This window comes from Panthera onca, chromosome B1 (assembly GCF_046562875.1).
Source record: "Panthera onca isolate mPanOnc1 chromosome B1, mPanOnc1 haplotype 2, whole genome shotgun sequence".
NCBI lineage: Eukaryota > Metazoa > Chordata > Mammalia > Carnivora > Felidae > Panthera > Panthera onca.
In genome coordinates, this window is record NC_138342.1 from 207,594,631 (window position 1) to 207,616,842 (window position 22,212).

General features: G+C 38.4%; 1 protein-coding gene across 1 annotated transcript in view; it reads right to left on the bottom strand.

Annotated features, from left to right (window-relative positions):
• The window catches only part of LOC132676998 (ankyrin repeat domain-containing protein 26-like), a gene marked incomplete at its 5' end in the record, with an annotated part of 89,993 nt that overhangs the window by 62,054 nt on the left and 5,727 nt on the right, over positions 1–22,212 (bottom strand). The window contains 3 exons of the mRNA XM_081795447.1: positions 8,846–9,012; positions 15,419–15,480; positions 15,789–15,918. Of these exons, the coding sequence (XP_081651573.1) occupies positions 8,846–9,012; positions 15,419–15,480; positions 15,789–15,918 (359 nt within the window). The remainder of the gene's footprint in view (positions 1–8,845; positions 9,013–15,418; positions 15,481–15,788; positions 15,919–22,212) is intronic.

Below are 22,212 nucleotides of genomic sequence, written 5' to 3' on the forward strand. Positions count from 1 at the left end.
TTCACACTCTGTCTCTTTAGCCTCTACTACAAAGCTGTGATCATCAAGACAGTATGGTATTGGCACAAAAACAGACACACAGACCAATGGAATAGAATAGAAACCCCAGAGGTGAACCCACAAATGTATGGCCAACTAAACATTGACAAAGCAGGAAAGAGTATCCCATGGGAAAAAAAGACAGTCTCTTTCTTCTGGGAGAACTGGACAGCAACATGCAGAAGAATGAAACTAGACGACTTTTCTTATACCATACACACAAATAAACTCAAAATGGATGAAGGACCTGAATGTGAGACAGGAAACCATCAAAACCCTAGAGGAGAAAGCAGGAAAAAAAACCTCTTTGACCTCCGCCGCAGCAATTTCTTACTTGACACATCTCCCAAGGCAAGGGAATGGAAAGCAAAAATGAACTATTGGGACCTCGTCAAGATAAAAAGCTTCTGCACTGCAAAGGAATCAATCAACAAAACCGAAAGGCAACCGACAGAATGGGAGAAGATAGTTGCAAATGACATATCACATAAAGGAAGGGCTAATATCCAGAACCTGTAAAGAACTCACCAAACTCCACATCTACAAAACAAATAATCCAGGGAAGAAATGGGCAGAAGACATGAATAGACACTTTTCACAAAGAAGACATCCAGATGGACAACAGACACATGGAAAGATGCTCAACGTCACTCCTCATCGGGGAAATACAAATCTAAACCACACTGAGATACCACCTCAAGCTGGTCAGAGTGGCTAAAATGAACAAATCAGGAGACTACAGATGCTGGCAAGGATGTGGAGAAACAGGAACCCTCTTGCACTGTTGGTGGGAATGCAAACTGGTGCAGCCACTCTGGAAAACAGCGTGGAGCTTCCTAAAATAATTAAAAATAGAACAACCCTAGGACCCAGCAATAGCACTGCTGGGAATTTACCCAATGGATACAGGAGTGCTGATGCATAGGGGCACATGTACCCCAATGTATACAGTAGCACTTTCAACAATCGCCAAATTATGGAAAGAGCCTAAATGTCCATCACCCGAGGAATGGAGAAAGAAGATGTGGTTTATATATACAATGGAATACTACTTGGCAATGAGAAAGAGTGAAATATGGCCATTTGCAACAACGTGGATGGAATAGGAGGGTATTATGCAAAGTGAAATAAGTCAGGCAGAGAAAGACAGATACCATATGATTTCACCTATATGTGGATCCTGAGAAACTTGACAGGAGACCATGGGTGGGGGGGATGGGGAAAAAAAGTTACAGAGAGGGAGGGAGGCAAACAATAAGAGACTCGTAAACACTGAGAATAAACTAAGGGTTGATAGGAGGTGGGGGAGAGGGGAAAGTGGGTGATAGGCATTGAGAAGGGCACCTGTTGGGATGAGCACTGGGTGTTGTATGGAAACCAATTTGACAATAGATTATATTTAGTAAAAAAAAATTACAAAATCAGCATCAAGAGATCCGTTACATTTCTAAACAATAACAATGAAATAGCTGAAAAAGAAATATAAAGAAAAAATCCCCTTCCCCAAAGCATCAAAAAGAACAAAATACTTTGGAATAATTTTAATCAAGGATTTCTGAAAGATAGGTACAGTAAAAACTACAAGACATTGGTAAAAGAAATAGCAGAGACACAAACAAATGGGAAGATACCCCGTTGTTATGGATTCGAAAAATTAGTGTCATTAAATATCCACATTACCTGAAACCACCCACAGAGTTAATGCAATCCTTGTCAAAATTCCAATGACCTTTTTCACAGAAATAGGAAAAGCATTCCTCAAATGTGTAAGGAACAAGAAAGACCCCAAATAGCCAAAACAATCCTAAGAAAGAAGAACAAAGCTGGAAGCATCACACTTGCTGGTGTCAAACTATTACAAAGTTATGGTAATAAAAACCGTATGAAGTTGCACAAAAAAAAAAAAAAAACACAAAGATGAATGAAACAGAATCAAGAACCCATAAATAAACCCATGCATAAAGACAACTAAAAACCCATGCATAAAGTCTCTTTGTTAAGAGACCCAAGAATACTCAAAAGAAAAAAGGTAATCTCTTCAATACATGATGGTGAGAAAACTGGATATTAACATGCAAAAGAATAAAACTGTGCCTCTACCTTACACCACTCACAAAAGTCAACCCAAACGCAAATAAAGACTTCTATATAAAATCTTAAATCATAAAACTCCTAGAAGAAAACAGAGGATAAAAGCTCCTTGACATAGATCTTACGAATGATTTAGGATAGGACATCCAAAGTACAAGCAATAAAAGCAAAAACAACCAATGCAATCAACAATGTTTCTGCACAGCAAAAGAAACAAGCAACATGACGGAAAGGCAACCTATGGAAAGGATGAAAACATTTGCAAGCTACAAATATGAAAAACGTCAATATCTAAAATGTGTGAGGAATTCGTACAATTCAAAAGCTAAAAACAAATATAATTAAAAACTGGGCAAGGCACCTTAAAAGACATCTCTCCTCAAAACATATTCAAATGGCCAAGGGTACACAAGAAGGTGCTCGATATCACTATTCATCAGGGAAATGCAAATCAAAACTGCAGTATATAGATATCACTTTGACCTATTAAAAAGGCTATTGTCAAAAAGACAAGAGATATCGTTGGCAAGGATGTACAGGAAAGGAATTCCTTGTACTCCTGTAGGACTGTAAATTGGGACAGCCACTATGTAAAACAGTATGGTGGCTCCTCAACAAACTAAAAATAGAACCTCCATATGAGCCAATAATCCCATTTCTGGGTATATATCTTAAAGACATGACATCCTTATCTTGGAGAGATATCTGCAGCCCTATCTTTATTGCAGCATTATTTACAATAGTCAAGAAACATAGGGCGCCTGGGTGGCTCAGTCGGTTAAGTGGCCAACTTCGGCCCAGGTCATGATCTCGTGGCCCATGAGTTCAAGCCCCACGTCGGGCTCTGTGCTGACAGCTCAGAGCCTGGAGCCTGTTTCAGATTCTGTGTCTCCCTCTCTCTGACCCTCCCCCGTTCATGCTTTGTCTCTCTCTGTCTCAAAAATAAATAAACGCTAAAAAAAAATTAAAAAAAAATAGTCAAGAAACAACCTAAGCATCCATCAGTGGATCCATGGATTAAAAAATATGGTATACAGTTACAATGGAATATTTTCAGCCACAAACAAGAAGGAAATCCTGCCATTTGTGACAACATGAGTGAAACTTGAGGGCTTTATGCTTAGTGAAAAGAAGTCAGACACAGGAAGACAAACACTGCATGATCTGACTTATATGTGGAATTAAAAAAAAATTGCACAAGAAACAGAACAGACTGGTGGTTGCCAGGGTTAGGAGGCTGTGAGAAATGGGTAGATATTGGTCAAAGGGTACAAACTACCAGTTACAAGATTAATAAATTCTGGGGATTTAATGTGCAGGATGGTGATTACAGTGAACAATACTGTATCATATCATTTGGAAGTTGCTACAAGACTAGATCATCACAAACAAGAAATGATATTTATGTGAGATGATGGAAGTATTAACACTATTGTGGTAATCATTTGACAATATAAAAGTGTATCAAATTAATACAGGTACACCTTACAGTTAGTTACACAGATGTATGTTACTTATATCTCATAAATCTGGAAAAACTTAAAAAATTCAAAAGTACTCATATGTTATTATCTATCACTCAAAAATAACAATCATCTGATTAGTTATGCTTTTGTTTAAAAAAAAAAATGGTTTGCAGCGCCTGGATGGCTCAGTACGTTAAGTGTATGACTTTGGCTCGGTTTGTGATCTAAGGGTTTGTGGCTTCGATCCCCACATCGGACTGTGTGCTGACAGCCCAGAGTCTGGATCCTGCTTTGGAATCTTTGTCTCCCCCTCTCTCTGCCCCTCCCCAACTCTCACTTTGTCTCTCTCCAAATGAAGAAACATTTTAAACAATTAAAATAAATGATTTGGTAAATTGTGTATACTTTTAGCCTAATATCTAATCCTGATAGAAAAAAATGGGGGATTCACCAAAAAGAAAATTATAATTCTGTTTTCATGGACTAAATGCATGCAACAGAATATTATTACCATACAGCTACGTACATTTCCAAAAATAATGAAATTTCCCACAGATTATTTAAGACTTAAACATGAGCCCCGAAGAGCACCAAAAACAAAAACAAAACTAACAATTTTTTTTCAAAAACTGTTATACGGATAACTTTCTTCGTGGAAATAACATCCAAGAAAAGAAGAATCTTTCTGAAAGCAATTATCAAACAATTCCTCTCGACTCAAATTTCAAAAATGAATCTGTAATTATAGAATTTGAAATAGCTTTCATTTTGAACCCAGTCAATAGAAGCAACTTTTAAGTAGAAAACATCTGGTGAAAGCCACCTCAAACTTAGAAAAAACAAAACAAAACAAAACAAAAAGAAACCCTAACACGTAGCCATGGTAACAAGAAGCCACCAGAATCAGTTTTAAATGTGTTAATCAATGCCCACCAGCCCTATTCACCAACCAATCCATTTCAGCTCCTTCCTTCTGAAAGACAGCAAATAAAGGACAAAAATGACTCCAATACACATGCTTCAGCGTGGCAACGAATCCACAACAGTATCACCCAAATAAGCATGGTGCTTCAGATGATGACAAACCATTTAATTTTCTGAAAGTCTCCCCATCCTTAAACTCCACTCTTCCCCAAACCCTGTATAAGAATAGCAGACTGCTCTGTCAGAAACGACTATACCTAACCAGCAAAGCTCGCTCTTATTTGTAAGTGATCAATTCCAACTTCATCTTTTTATTTCAGATATTGAGGGCTCATAATCTTTGGCAAGAATTTTTAAAGTCCTATAATAATTTGCCACCATATTTTAGTTTCCTTAATAAATATAAAGGAAGTTTGCTATTCCTTTGATACATTTCACCATAATTAAAACTAACATAAATACAACTAAAAGAATAAGTAGCAAGTAAACACAATATTGGGCCCCCTAAAATCCAAAAACTGTATATAACTGGCAGGTTTACTTGTCAGAATGAACCCACGCCAAACTTTGTCAAGGTGGGGACTAGTATTATGTCCCCACTACACTATACACACAAGTTAAACTCCGTTCACTCAATAAACATTATTGAATAAGTACTATATAGACTAGAACATTTTCTAGGCACTGAGGACATGGCAATGAACAGATAACAATCCTACTCATGAGTGAAGTAAACATACAATAACAATAAGCTACACAGGCAAGATATATAGTATTAGAGGAGAAAAACTAAAGCAGATAAATCACATTTTGATGTGTTATAGGGAAAAGCGTAGTTGAAGTACTAGTCAGGATGGCCAAGAAAGGCCTTGCTGAGAAAGTGACTTTTAAGCAAAAACCTGAAAGGAAAAACAAACAAAAAAGGAAAAAGCAAGCCATGAGGTATCTGAGGGAAAGCATTCCAGATAGAGTCAACAGCAAATACAGAAGTATGTCTGAAGTACTTAAAGAGTAGTGAGAAATCAGTATGGCTGGACAGAATGAAAGGGGTAGAAAAGAGTTCAAATCAGAGAGAGAGAAGGAGACACCTGATCATATACAGGCCTTGTCGGCATTAGGAAGAGTTTTGTCATGTACTCTGAGTGAAATGGGAGGCAATTAAGCTTTGAGCAGAGGAAGGACACAATCCGACTTACGTTTTACTAGATCCAATGTGTTTAGAATTAACGGAAACAGAGGAAAAACAAAAGAAGAAACAAACAAACAAGAAGACCATTTAGTTACCTATTACACCAATATAAACAACAGATGATAGTCTATTGGTCATGGAAGATGTGTTTGGATTCTCGATATATTCGAAGGAAGACATGACAAGATTTGCTGACAGATGAGATGTGATGTGTATGAAAAAGAAAACGAAAAGAGAAAGAAAAAGTGAAAGAAAAAGAAAAGAAAGACAGGAGTCAAAGATGACACCAAGTTTTTTAGCAGAGCAACTCATAGAACTGTTATTAACTCAATTATGAAAGACATGAAAGGCAAATATTAAGAAAGAATATCAGGAGTTCAATTTGGGACATGTTAAGTTTGCAATAGCTATCCAGAAAGAGATATCAAGTAGGCAGTTTGATAGGCGGGCCTGGAATTATGGAGAGAGATCCGGGCTGGAGAAGTAAACTTGAGGATCATTAGAATATACAAGATAGTAAAAGTCAAGAGAAGGAAAATCAAAGGCAAATTCCTGGAAGACATCAATGGGTTAAAAGGTGGGGGACGAGAAGAAACAAGCAAATCAGGCTGAGGTGTACAGACTAGAAAGGCAGAGGGAAAATCAGGTGAGTGAGTGACAGCCTACAAGCAACATGGAGACAGAATTTTGGAGGAGAGAGTTTTCCATTGGGTCAAATATCGCTGAAAGGTTAAGTAAAATGAGATGTATGAAATTGTTTAGATTTATTAAAGTGAAAATCGGTGGTAACCTTGAAAAAACAATTCTGGAGGAATGAGAGGGAAAATTGCTACAATGAATTCAAGAGTGGATGGGAGGGAGGGAAATCAGGATCAAAGAGTGAAGAAGGCTGTTGATGGATTTCATAGCTAAGTGGAATGGTCATGGTTGATTTAATTTTCTATTATTGCTGCAGTTTTCAATTGTTACATAATGATTAGGTAGTATTTTTGTAATATTTGGAAGTCTTAAAAATTGCATATATGTAACACTAGTTTTTTTTTTTTTTTTTGCTTTTTTAAAATGCCAGACCAAGGTACAAAATAACTCACAAAATTATACACTGAGAAGACTCCTTAAATTTTTTCTAGATATATAATATTATATAAGCTGATTACCATTTTTCTCATGCTTAGAAAGACCACAGAAAAACTAAGTTTCAAGGGCAGTATTTCGTGCTTGATAAAAATTATTGAACTCTAAGGGCACCTGGGTGGCCCAGTCCACGAAGCATCCAACTCTTGATTTCGGCTCAGGACATGATCTCTAGGTTCTCTAGCATTGAGCTCTGCACTGACTGCATGGAGCCTCCTTGGGATTCTCTCTCTCCCTCTCTCTTTGCTCCTCCCCCACTCATGTGTGCATGCTCTCTCTCTCTCTCAAAATAAACAAACATTTTTAAAACGTCACCCAACTCTAGGATATTTTATACTATCCAAAGTAATGAGTCATACTAAAATTTTATACACAGAAGTAAAAGGGGTTGGGAATGCAGAAAATAGTCCTACTTTGTAAACTGAATTGTCACAAATTGTATAACATGAAGGCACTGTTGAAAAATTTGTTGTGGTTCATGTTGAATTATATTCTCTAAAAAGGCAGGATAATGGCATGCAAGCAAGGTACCTTTATAAAAACGATTCATTGCATTACCAGCATCTTGGCTTATAGCACAGGGGCCATGAAATGTTTATATAGAATATGAGACATGTTGCCACGTGAATCCTCTTGGCAATAATCAGATTAAGTTGAGGGTCCAACATTGGAGCACTCATGCACTGGGAAACAAAACCAAAAATCTAATAACTAGCAATTTTGTTGGTAGACTGCCAGTGTAGCAGGGAACTTCCGTTTGCAATTCAGTAGATATTAAAAGTATTCTAACAAAATGTGCATAAGACATGACGTCAAACCAAACCATATGCTTTAAATATACTTTGTTAAACCATCAGTACACATAGACCTAAATTCATTTTTTAAAATAGTCACATACTCCATTACTTTATAGAAGTGAAACTTTACTTCCTTATTAATGAATGGATATTTAGCCTATCTCTGGGGCCCATAGGTGGCTCAGTCTGGTGAGCATCTGACTGTTGATGTTGGCTCAGCTCATGATCTTGTGGTCGTGAGATCGAGCCCTGTGTTGGCCTCTGCACTGTTAACGTGGAGTCTGCTTGGGATTCTCTCTCTCTCCCTCTCTGTCTCTTCTCCCCCTCAATGCTTGGGCTCCCGAGTGTGCACATTCTCTGTCTGTCTCTCAAAATAAGTCAATAAACATTTAGACTATCTCCAAATGTTTGATATGGGAATGCTATAATAAATATCCTTCACATATACATGTAATATATTTATATAAGTAACCTTAATATATCTGTCCTATTTTGTATATGTAATAATATATAATAAATGCCCTTATAGTGTGTGTGTGTGTGTGTGTGTGTGTGTGTGTGTGTGTTTGCATGTGCAGGCACACGCGCTTGCTTATAGAAGTCACATATTTCAGAAGGACCCAGTCCTGGCAATGACACCATTGGAATAAAGAGATGACCTACCTGAAATATTTTTCTCACGTTATATTATTTATTTTTGACAGTGACAAAGACAGAGCACAAGCAGGGGAGGGGCAGAGAAAGAGGGAGACACAGAATCTGAAGCAGGCTCCAGGCTCTGAGCTGTTAGCACAGAGCCTGACACAAGGCTCAAGCTCGTGAAGTGCAAGATCATGACCTGAGCCAAAGTTGGATGCTTACCCAGCTGTGCCACCCAGGTGCCCCGACATATTTGAAATTTTGAAATACACTGCTAAATCACCTTTCAGAAAGGAGTTACCAATTTCATCCAGCCGCAGTGTCTAAGAATGTCATTTTCCTCACATTTCCTAACTTTGGTTATTTTTCTAAATAAAATATTTATCACTATGACTGCAAAAAATGGTATCTCATTGGTATTTACATTTTTCTCATTAGCACGTAGGATGAAATATCTCCACAAAAAATACGAAATTTGTTCATCATGAACATTAGCTCAAACTAGAAAAGATTGTTGCATAGGAAAATAACAATTATCTACTATTTAAATATTGCTATAGGCTTACATATCAGAATCTTTATTTTCTGTAATAGGCAATTGATGGTTATCAGTTTTTCCATTCTGTCTTTGTGGAATTAATCCAGCAGCCGCAACATCATGTATGTTTTCTGATACTTCCATGTCACTTCCTCTGTGCTTCTTTTTTTCTTCAACTTTTAATGGAACTTGATACTAAAGGTAATTGTTACTTTAGTCAATAAAAAGAAGATTTTTTTCATTAACTTTATCAGTTGACACTTAGTTTGTCATAAATTCAATGGAGGAAAATATTTTGTGTTTACTTTATCATTACAATAATTGTTATTTTTATAAACTCTGCTTCATTTCTGTTGAAAATAAAAAAAGGCAGAAGTTACCAAAATTTCTAAAAGGGCTTTCTTAATTTTGTACTCTTATTCATATCCACACTTTGCTACTGAGAATTCCCCACCCACCCCCACCCCATCTGACCAAGAGATACAAAGAAATAAAAAGACAAGAGACAAAATTTGTCCTTTTCTATCCTTACCACCTGGGTTTAACACAACATCCAGATTTAAAACATGTGACATGGAGGTGCTCCAGTAACAAAACCAGGAAGCTTTCCTCTTTCTGCACGAAGCTATTCTTTCCCTGACTGCCTTTTACAATTCTTTTTCTTTTGGATCCTAAGATTCTCAAAAAAAAGTGACAGTGTCCCCTAAAATTTATGAACCAAAGTTTGCCACAACACAAAAGGAACAAAGTGAAACAGATGTTAGGGTGGAATTCTGGGAAATTAGTAATGCTCTCCGAATCTCACATTCAATAACCATAAAACTTTATAGGGAGAGGGTATAAAAGTAATGATCACCTTTAATCCCATTTGCTACTGATAATGCGAGTAAAACTCAAAAAGGTTAAATGATTTGTCCCAAGTTCTTAAAGTGGCATTCCCTAGCATTTTATGGCACCAAAAGAGACGATACAATTCTTGAATGCTGAATCAGTGAAATGACCACAAATTCATTAAATTAGTCAGATGCATGAAAAGTGTGACTTTGGCACAGTAAATTAATACCTTGATAGGGGACGAGGAGATTAGCTACTTATTCTTTTAAAGGAGGGTATCTCTAGATTTTGTCTATTTCTAAAGTCCACACATCTCAAAACTCAGTTTTCTCCCTTGGAGTTAAATACTGAAGGTTTGCTGAAGGTTTATGCTACCTACATGGTAAAAATCATACAGGCCAAAAGGTATCATACTTTAGTGAAGGTTTGACTCAACAGAAACATCTGAGAATGAGATTAAAAAAATGTGAAAAAAGGGGTGATAATACAAATAGCTGTTATTAAGCCTATCTCAAAGGGGTCATGTTGAAATTCTAAGTTCCAAGATTGTGAATAAAGCAGACAAGACTGCCTATTTTTGTGGGGAATAAGCTTAGGAATTCCCTGAGCCTGCACTGATGGGTTAACCAGGCATAGAAAATTACAAAGCCATAGGATGCTCACACCCAAGTTTGGGTAAACAATATTAGGTATCTAGGTATAGAGAGGGTGGGGCAAAGGCTCCAAGACCAAGGTGTGAGAGGTAAACAAGATTAGATATTCAGGAGGACACGCTCCCCAATTTAGTACTATGGCAGAAAGCTGCTTTCACAGGAAGGAAGGACCAAATTAAGTAAACAGGTAAATAGGGCTATAGGCTGTAGGCTGCAGGGTGAAGATGCCCAGAGGGGTGCTAATTAGCAAAAGAAAGGTGCCTTGTGGATCCTGGGGTAGCATCTGTCTTCTCCCCTAGACTAGCTAAGATAAACAGAGAAGCTGCCTCAGGTCAGTTGTTAACAACCATCTGCCAGGCGCCAGGATTTTGTTTTACATTGACCCTAACCCCTAACACCCTGTATCTTGAAACCCCCTTTCCTTCATGCCCATGAGGTCATGTTCACAGATTGTCTCTTTGTGCACGTCCATCACCATGTTTGGAAGCCTTCTGATCCTATTAAAAACAGAGCAAGGACACTGAATCCGGGCTCGTGTGTTCTCCGGGACATTAGCTGTCTCTCCCATTGTAACCCTGCATCCCACTGCTGTCTTGCTAGACAAGCAAGAACCCTAGACCCAGAGTCTACAGACACATACTGAAGCAATACATAGATTGCTTTAGCTGGAAACATGTGTTTATATTCCTTCTCTTAGTTATTGCTTCTTTCTCATTTTATTGTTCATGGAAATGCAATTTATATTTAAGCCAATATATTTTAAAAAAACAACCTGGAGATTATTATGTTTTTTAAGAGGTTTCTTTATGGTTATTCTGGTTCATGAGGTCACATGGTACTTATATAGTTAAGTTAATTTCCCAGTTCATATACTACTTGGAAGACTGACACAGAAACTTTAAGGAAAACAAATCACAAGAATATTTCCCTGAACTCCTATTTGTTAGATAGCAGAAATAATCTATTTCCAGACACAATTACTTATTTAGACAATTCCATTGTATGCACACTCTTGTTCTCTTGAGTGGAAAATCAGAATGGATCAGATAATTGCTAAAGAGAAAAAACAAGAGTAATATCAAGGCGGACCTCCTTCTCTTTTGGAGGTTGAACTTTCTCTCTTTCCAAAGACAGGAACTCTACTTGTGACATGCCTATCTCATTCTTAAACCTTTGCATATCTTGATGTAATTCTTCACTTAGATGTACTTCAGATGCTGGAAACTAGATGCTGAAGAAGAACTCACAATTTCTAATTCAGAATCAATACTTTTATAGTTATGAGTACTGTCATTATCTGCATATAATGGCTTCTGGAAAAAAGTCTTGTACTGGTTTTGTTTTCTCGTAAGTGTTTGTGACAGCAGAAATATCATGCTTTTTTGTTTGAACCATGTGTTTCATCACATCGCAGCAGGCAAGCCACAAATCAAAAAGGCTCTATGAATCACTAGACTGAGGTCTAATTTATAATCGGTGGTCGTGCTCGTTTCGGCAGCACATATACAATCGGTGGTATTTTGGTCCATATTTTTTGCCATTTGCATGTCAAACTCTCTTGGCCTTCTTTCACTTTAAATGTAACTAGTGGGTTCTTTACTTTTTTATTTTCTATATCATTTTAAAAATCCTCATTGTTGTTAAAAAGATGCTCAATATCTGGTTTGTTCTCATTTTCATAGTCTGATTTACTTTCTTTCTTTAATTTGAAATTTATTGTCAAATTGGTTTCCATACAACACCCAGTGTTCATCCCAACAGGTGCCCTCCTCAATGCCCATCACCCAGCCTCCCCTCCCTCCCATCCCCCATCAATCCTCAATTTATTCTCAGTTTGTAAGAGTCTCTTATGGTTTGCCTCTCTCCCTCTCGAAGGTTTTTTTGTTTTTTTGTTTTTTTTTTTTTCATTTCGCCTCCCCCATGGTCTTCTGCTAAGTTTCTCAGGATCCACAAAAGAGTGAAAACATATGGTATCTGTCTTTCTCTGTATGACTTATTTCACTTAGCATCACACTCTCCTGTTCCATCCACGTTGCTACAAAAGGCCATATTTCATTCTTTCTCATGGCCAAGTAGCATTCCATTGTGTAAAGCACAATTTCTTTATCCATTCGTCGGGTGATGGACATTTAGACTCTTTCCATAAATTTGGCAATTGTTGAAAGTGCTGCTATAAACATTGGGGTACAAGTGCCCCTACGCATCAGCACTCCTGTATCCCTTGGGTAAATTCCTAGCAGTGCTACTGCTGGGTCATAGGGTAGATCTATTTTTCATTTTTGAGGAACCTCCACACTGTTTTCCAGAGTGGCTGCACCAGTTTGCATTCCCACCAAGAGTGCAAGAGGGTTCTTGTTTCTCCACATCCTCCCCAGCATCCAGAGTCTCCTGGTTTGGTCATTTAGCCACTCTTGACTGGTGTGAGGTGGTATCTCAGTGTGGTTTTGATTTATATGTCCCGGATGATTTGCTTTCATTTAAAGAAAGCTTAGAAGATCACTGGCAAGCATATTCTGGGGACCCAGAGTATGAATGAGAGAGAATGACATTTTCAAGACTAGGCTCTTTTTAGCCTAAATGTCCATCAACTGATGAATGGATAAAGAAATTGTGGTTTATATACACAATGGAATACTACGTGGCAATGAGAAAGAATGAAATATGGCCATTTGTAGCAACGTGGATGGAACTGGAGAGTGTGATGCTAAGTGAAATAAGCCATACAGAGAAAGACAGATACCATATGGTTTCACTCTTATGTGGATCCTGAGAAACTTAACAGAAACCCATGGGGGAGGGGAAGGAAAAAAAAAAGAGGTTAGAGTGGGAGAGAGCCAAAGCATAAGAGACTGTTAAGAAGTGAGAACAAACTGAGGGTTGATGGGGGGTGGGAGGGGGAGGAGGGTGGGTGATGGGCATTGAGGAGGGCACCTTTTCGGATGATCACTGGGTGTTGTATGGAAACCAATTTGACAATAAATTTCATATATTGGAAAAAAAAGAAAGAAATGTGTGTGTGTGTGTGTGTGTGTGTGTGTGTGTGTGTGTGTGAGAGAGAGTGTGTGTCTGTGCATCTTAAAGATGTTTAGGTCAAAATTTCATTTCTAGCTCCTAAACTTATTACAACATTCTTCTTTAAGAAGAGAATTTTTTTCATCTGCCCTTTTCCCCACGACCTGCTTAGATTCTGCGGTTCATAATTTCAATAAATATCCTACCAATATTCTAAAAAAAAAAAAAAAAAAAAAAGACTAGGCTCTTTTTGTTCAGGAAATGCCTGAAATACTACCAAGACAGACACTCCAAATGCATCTTCTTCCTCACAGTCAAGTACAGTATTTGTCCAATTCAAAGGTATTTCCTTTCAGTTGGTTCCTCCTTAGAGTGACCCCGTGGTGGTTCTTCTTCAAGATGAGTAGGAATGCTGTATTGTTAACAAATTTCACCAAACTTCAGCTTTCACTCACTGGTGATGAGTTTAAGCTATTTTTCCAGTCTAATTTGCCTTATTTGATCCACATTTCCTCAAGGTTTTGCATAGAAGCATGTCTTAAATATAGAGATATATCATGCTCCCTATCACATTCCTTATTCATTGCTGGTCCTTGAGTAATTTTTTGCAGTTGCAAAAACGGATGGTTAATTTCCTTGTTTTGATTTTCACATGTCTTTTCTGCCAGGATACATGTTTGTAAAAACACCTTGTCCTTAAGTAATCAAGTACGGACAAAGAAAAATGAGAAAATAATTACAATTGTACTGTTAACTTTCTTCATCTATGTTTAGCTGTTCCCAAGTCACTGGATTGTAACTTCCTGTAAGAAGTGAAAACTAACTTGCCGTAGCCAAAGACAGAAGAAAAATATGAACTCATAAAATTAAGCTTGTCAGTTTTTGGAACTAAGCAATTCATTACATGTTAAATCGACCAAAAAATAAGTTAGATGATTTTTAATGTTACAAACCTTAAAAACTATTTAGCTTACCATCCCTTATAATGAGCACTAAAGTGCATTTGAGTACTTTTTAAGGATTAATAACTAGAGAATTAGAAATCTTTAAATTATTAGCAGCCAAATCAATTAATATCAAAGAGAAAGAAATATGCTGGCAGTGTGAATCGGCTTAAGATTCTCTCTCTCACCCTGCCCTCACCTACCCACGTACTCTGTACTCACTCTCTCTCTCAAAAGAAAGAATTAATAGAAAAAGAAACCATAAGGAACAGAAAATACATTTACACTATGGTACTCTATTTATTGAAAAATATCTGTGTGTAAGTGGACTCCCACAGTACAAACCCACCTGGTTCAAGGGTCAACTGTATACCTATATGATATCTCCCCTAAGAGATTACCGGAACTTAACATAGTGCCAAATTAGAAAATCAAAAACCCATTCCTAATTTCCCATTCTTTTCTGGACCCTACGACCATTTTATTGGCCTTCAGACATCTTCACATTTAAAACAAATATTCTTGGGGGGCCTGGGTGACTTAGTTGATTAAGCGCCCAACTTTGGCTCAGCTCATGTTCTCACAGTTCATGAGTTCAAATCCTGCATTGGGCTCCTTGCTCTCAGTGCAGAGCCTGCTTCGGATCTTCTCTCCCCCACCCCACTCTCAACAATAAACAAACATTCACCAAACAAAGTATCCTCAATATTTAGTAAGTCACTAAAAGCCACTGTGATCATTTTGTCTTCTGTTTCTATAGCACCCTTTACAGGTTACAAAACATTGCCACATTTGTTCATTATGCATAACCAAGAGGTGGGTATTGGTGCCATTTTTAGGAACGAGGTCATTGACCTTGAGGCAAGTTTTTCCAAGATCCCACAGCTAGGAAGTGACGGAACCAAGATGCTAGCATGTCTTTGATTTCAAATACAGCACTTGTAGCATTATGCAGCAGCTGCCTGGGCCTAAGAGATCAGGACTTTTTTACCTCCTTCCCTAGTTGTCACCTTAGAATACGTCATCATTACTTTACTTATATTACTACAAATATGACTGCGATGTTATTTTAGTCATTCAAAAGTCAAAGTCAACGCATCTCTTGGATGTTTTAACATCACTCCATGCCTATACTCAAAAATAAGAAGAAGAAAGTACCTCAGGAAGAGAAGGTGATTCTACATCTTCCTCTTTTCCTAATTTTATTGCTGACATGATATCTACAGAATAGGGTCACAGATAAATTAATGAAAATATGTGTTACTATGAATTTTAAACACATACCCAAGTCTATCTCCATTCATGAATATTTCAATAAAATAAAAGCAATAGCAGAAAAATGTTCAGGGGGTTCACGATTTTCCGCAAGTAAAAGGGGGTAGTACTTGGGATACTTCTAAAGAAAGATAGCAACAGAAAAATACCTTCACGAAAAAAGGATAATATATTTGGATCTACATACTTCCAGAGTTTTTTCATACTAGCATTTAATCATAGGAAAACAACTCACAGATATTCACTAGCTTACCGCTTCTGTAATTTTTATGCACTCCACCAGCAGAAGTCAAACTGTCATTAACTGCTTGCTCTGGTGGCACATTTTCAATAATACCAACACCATCTTCTTTTGCTTCCATTGCTGACTTTGATGTTCCTTCCTAGAAAAACAGCACAAAACAAAAACCCAACTTCAGAAAAATATCACATTGATTCATTTGGTCATTCACTCACCCACTCAAAAAGACAAGCACATACTGTATCTGTCAAGTCATAGCCACGATCTGGGGAAGACCTGGAAATATAAATAAAAGACAGAGTCTGTTCTATATGCTAGTAGCAGTAGAGATTCATGAAAACAGGTAAGGACAGAAAAATAACATCCACTAGTTCTGCAAGGGAAGTGAATAACATACAGTGAACGCACAAAGGAGAAAAGACTTACATTTGGGAAGCTCAGGAAATGCTGGGAAGATAGGGCTGTATCTTAAAAGATAGACAAAGTGCACAGGGAGGGTGTGAAGGGCATTCTATAATGGCAAAAGAATCAAGTATGAAATAATATAGTAAGTGACAACACCTATGCAATATGGCAAAACTGGAACAGAGTTATTGGGAATGGGATAGATAGAGAGATATTACTAGAACATCAGGACGAAACAAACAAAAAAAAAAAGAGCAGTGTTATGATAGAACATGAATTTTCACCTTCAGGTAATGGGGATCCATTGAATAAGCAGAGGAGTGACATCGTCACAAGTATATTTTAGAAAGGTCACTCTGGCAGCCATGTAGGACAAACGTAAAGGAAGCAAAACCAGAAGAGTACTGCAAAATTATAGGTGAGTGAGTGAATTACAGGAATAACATATGAAAAATGGTAAGCAGGTACAAAATATCGAATGTGGTGACTGACTGGATACGGTGATTTCAGGGAAGTTCGGAGTCCAGGACATTTCCTGTTCCAGGGCTGCTATTTATTAGGTTAGGGAACACAAATGACAGAGCAGATTACAAAGAGTCAGGGAAGAGGAAAGGGAATGGGTCAAAAACAATGTCTTTAAACTAAGGCATATTAAATTAAAAGTACCCGGGGACTTCCAAAGAAAATGTTAGGGCCGCCTGAATGCCTCATTCAGTTAGCACCTGACTCTTGATTTTGGCTCAGGTCATGATCTTGCAGTTCATGGGTTCAAGCCCCCCATCTGGTTTTGCGCTTACAGTGCAGGGTCTACTTGGGATTTTCTCTCTCTCCCTCTGTCCCTTTTCGCCTCCCCACTTATGCTCTCTCTGTCTCTCTCTACAATTAATAAATGAATAAACTTTAAAAAAAGGAAAAGAGAGAAAATTCAGATCAATACACTTCCTGTAATAAAAGCCCATCGTAAATATCTATAAAACATATTAAACTGATATAATAATGCAAACCTACACAGAAGTGTGAAATTGTGAAAAGGAAAATAAAAGGAGGCAGGAGGAGGAAAGATGGCAGAGGAGAGTGATCAGAATTTCCCTTGACCCTCAAACACAGCAGTATTGAGGTCACAACACTTGGAATACCAGGAATACAGGCTGCAGAGGGACAGAAAAATCTCCACAGGTGCAAAGACACAGCTTGGCGGGACAGAAGGGTGTGTATGCGGATTGGGAGAAATAAAATGGTACGCATAGGCATGGAGTAGGGGAAACCCTTTGGTGGAGAAACGAAAGGAAGGTAGAGAGAGAGGCTGTGGGAAGTGTATTTGGATATGAGAAAACCTGTCCGGACCACAGACCAAGGAGAGGTCCAGAGAGCCAGTTTCTACTTTGCAAAACAGCCTTAGAGGCTAAAAAACAGAATTTTCAAGGTTGCCAGACTTTCTCTAGAAAAGAGCTGCAACCTCCCATGCCTGGTGGGGAGGGAGCCGCCCCTAGGCTCTCAGTGAAACACTGGGAGAGAACACCTTGAGTATGGTGTAAAGGGGAGGTATTGCCCTGCCCAAGGGAAAAAGACTCTGCAGGCATGAGCCAGAGACCCTTTGTCAACTGGGCAGAGTGGTCCTACTCCAAAACCAGGTCTGAGTAAAGCGGGATCCTATAGGGTTTTGAATCCCAGCTCAGTGCTCAGGGAGCACAGAAGAATTTGCAGCAAGAGGAGCCAGGCCCCCAGGATATTCTGTGAGGATGGCCTAAACAGTGAGCTTTGAGACACCTCGTGTGGTCAGGAGAGATTGGGGTGTCGCCATTTCTCTCTCCATGACCAACATCGTGGGGCTTCAGGAAACGGACAGTGAGATTCACTGGAGGCAGGCCAATTACACAAAACCCTGCCTCTTTGTGCCTCATAACTGCTCTCTGTGGGAGTTAGACTGACACTGATGGGACCAGACAGCCCCTCCTCTAGACCAGCACAGCCACCAGTACCAGGTACCAATAGACAATTCTCCTCTGGTTTTCTACCTTTGTTTGTCTGTTCTCATTTGAATTATTATTCTTTTTATCTTTTTATTCTCTGTCTTAATGTTTATTTCTTTATTTTGAGAGAGAAAGTGAGTGATCAAGCAGGAGAGGTACAGAGAAAGGGAGAGAGAAAGAATCCGATCAAGATCCATGCTCTCACTGCAGAGCCTGATGGGGGTTAAGAACCTACGTACAGCGAAACATGACGTGAGCCAAATTCAAGAGTCGGACGCTTCACCAACTGAGCCACCCAGGCGCCCATCATTTCTTTAGTTTGCTTTCCCTTTCTTCTCTTTCCCCTTTTTTCTCTTTCTACTCTCCTCTTTCCTATTCTCCCTTCGGAAACAGCCTAGTAGTCTCGAGTTGATGTGGGGCAAAGCTAACTGTATATTATATATATATATATATATATATATATATATATATATATATATATATATATAATTTCCTTTCTTGCTGTGTTCTGGTTTTTGGTTTGTTTGTGCAATTTCTCTATACTTTTCTAGATCTCCTTCTTAATTTTCCTCCCTCACTTCCTGGATGAACTCTAGCTCCTTTGAGGCACTTCCTGGTCTTTTTTTCCACTCCAGTCATTTCTCTTTCTGTTTGGGCTAAGGATTCTTCACCACATTCTTCTCCTTTTTTCCAGGATTACTTCAACAAACAAATCAAAGCACACCTGGTGGAAGGCCCAAACCACCATTCCAAGTAGCGAGAACAGCAGCCAAAGACGCACCGAAAGAGTACACACAACATACTCCAAAAATATTTGTTCAACTGCCAGGCCCTGGACACAGTAGGAGCTCTTTTTAATATAGTAGTACTCGCAGGTGTGGGACACAGAACAAGCTATTAAAACACATAAAGGGCAGGAATCTAGCCAGAACAACGAAATCGAAGACTTCTCCTCAAAAAAAATTCCGGAAAGAAAGGACTTCCAGAGAAAGGCTCAAAAGAGACAGAAACCATATATGTGAGCACATTTTTGGAATGACACTCATAAGATGCATAGTTACGCTTGAAACCACGCATAGAAGACAGCAGACAATCTACTGCTTCAGAGATCAAGGACCTAAAGAATCATCACGATGAATGCTGAAAATGGTGTAAAGGAGATACAAAGTAACCTAGATGCAGTGACAGCAAGGATGGGAGAAGCAGCAGACAGCATCGGTGAAACAGAAGATACAATTGTGGACAAAGATGAAGCAGGGAAAGGAAAGAAAGGAAATTATAGACCACGAGTCAGGTACTAGAGACCTATGTGATTCGGTGAGATGAAATATTAGCCAGATCCTAGGAGTCCCAGAAGAAGAAGAGTGAGAGAAAGGGGCAGAAGGGTTTTTTTGAACAACTTATAGCTGAGAGCTTCCCTCATCAGCGGAAGGAAACGGGCATCCGAGTCCTGGTGGCACAGAGAATTCCCTTCCAAGTCAACAAAACCAGGCCAACACCACGACATGTCATAACAAAACCGGAAGAATACAAAGATAAGGAGAGAATTCTGAAAGCAGCTAGGGACAAACGGGTCTTAATCGACAAGGGAAGACACATAAGGGTAGCAGCAGACCTGTCCAAAGAAACTTGGCAGGGCAGAAGGGAGGGGTAGGAAACGGTCAATGTGCTGAATGGGAACATCTGCGGCGAAGAATCCCTTCCCAGGCAAGGCTGACATTTAGAACAGAAAGAGAGAGAAAGGCTTTCCCAGACAAACAAAACCTAATGGAGTTCATGACCACTAAACCAGCCCTGCGGGAGATCCTAACGGGCGACTCTGTGAGTGGAAAGCAGCAGAGACTACAAAGGACCAGAGGCCTCACCAAAAGCATGAAACCTTCAGATAACACAATGACACTAAATCCATATCTTTAACTAATCACTCTGAATGGGAATGGACTCAATGCCGCAATCAAAAGACACAGGGAATCAGAATGGGTAAAACACAAAACAAAACCAAACAACAAGATCCATCTATATGTTGTCAACAAGACACTGATTTTAGACCCCAGGACACCTCCAGGTTCAAAGTGAAGGTATGGGGAACCACCTATCATGCTACTAGAAGTCAAAAGAAAGCTGGAGTCGCCACACTTCCACCAGACAGACTAGATTTTAAACCAGAGACTGTAGTAACAGATTCAGAAGGGCATTGGATCATAATTAAGGGGTCTATCCATCAAGAGGAGCTAACAATTGCAAGTGTTTATGCCCCCAAAGTGAAACGCCCACACATATGAATCGATTACTCACAAACATGATTAAATGTATACATACAAATACCATGATTGTAGACGACTTTAAGACTCCACTCATGGCAAAAGGCGGATCGTCAAGGCAGAAAATCAGTAAGGAAACACAGATCCAATGTGTCATTGGACCAGATGTATTCAGATATACATAGATATATATTGGCCTCATATATATACATTTATATACATGGATATCAACACCGATATATTAAGATCTTTTCATCCAACAGCAGTAGAACGCACATTCTTCTTAAGTGCACATAGAACATTCTCCAATGTCTCCAAGTGACATCCTGGGTCACAAAACAGCCCTCCACAAATATAAAAGGACTGAGATCATACCTTGCATATTGTCAGATCACAACAACGAGCACTTGCTCATTCTTTCTCTCTCTCCCTCCCTTTCCAAGAGAAATGCAAACATTTCAAAAACATTTATCTCAGCCCCTTCCAAGAAAGAGAAAAACAAGAATAATAAACCTTGTGGGGCAACGAGCCCTGGATGGAAACCACACACAGACAGTAGAATTCCATAACCAATATGTTGACAATGGAGTTGACAGACAGTGATGTACTAAAAGAACAGACACTAAAGAAATAGTTTCTGCAAGGACAAATTAGGGTAGGGGTAAACCATTAAAAACGAGCCCGGTGCGGGGAACACATATGTGGCACAGTCAGTTCAGCATCCACCTTCAGCTCATGAGTCATGATCTCACGGTTTGTGGTTATCAGCCCCACGTTGAGCTCTGTGTTGACAGCTCGGAGCCTGCAGCCTGCTTTGGATTCTGTGTGTCTCTCTGTCTCTGCCCCTACCCCGCTTGCACTCTGTGTCTCTCTCTGTCTCAAAAATAAATAAACTTTGAAAAAAAATTAAAAATACCGTAATAAGCATGGGTTGAGAAGAGGGAAAAAGGAAAAAACAAAACAAAACAAAACAAAACAAATGACCAATCAATCAAGCATGAGCTTAAGACAAAAAAGAAAAGGAAAAATGTGAGCCAAAGAAGGTAAGTGGAAACAACATACATTTTTCAACAGGTACATAAGTAGGATTGGGAATATACTATGAAAAATAGTCCCTTTTAAACCTTTTAAAGATATATGTCTTTATATATGTGTGATATACATATATATATATATATATATATATATATATATATATATATGTGTGTGTGTGTGTGTGTACGTATAGGTGTACATAAATATGTATACATATAAGTGTGTATTTATATATAAGTGTAAATATATGTGTATATATGTGTATATTATATATATCTCTACCTATATCTATCTATATCTATCTATCTATCTATCTATCTATCTATCTATATCCATATCCATCTATGTATCTATGTATATAATATTTATGTAAAAGAGAGGCTTTGATTCACAGTATATCCCTAATAATACTGACTCTTATCACTCTACAGTTATCTGGTTATAAATACTGTAATAAAGAATTTAATTTTTTTCACTATAAATAAATTGTTCAATTCCTGGCATCTATCGCTTCCGAAAAGCTAGAAATTATTACTAGACTAACAAAAGAACAGAAAAAGAGAGGTTCCTAACACGTCAACATTCACTATGGAGAAAGAATTGGGAATGAGAATTCTAGGAAGAAATGGGAACATTTAAAGGATGTAGGTAATGGGACACAGATGGGGTTCAACCAACAAAGGCTGACGACTTTTTCCCTGCACTTCTAAGCTCACAATGGGAGGATACTAAAAATATACTGTAACCTTCTTTCTTATGTAACTC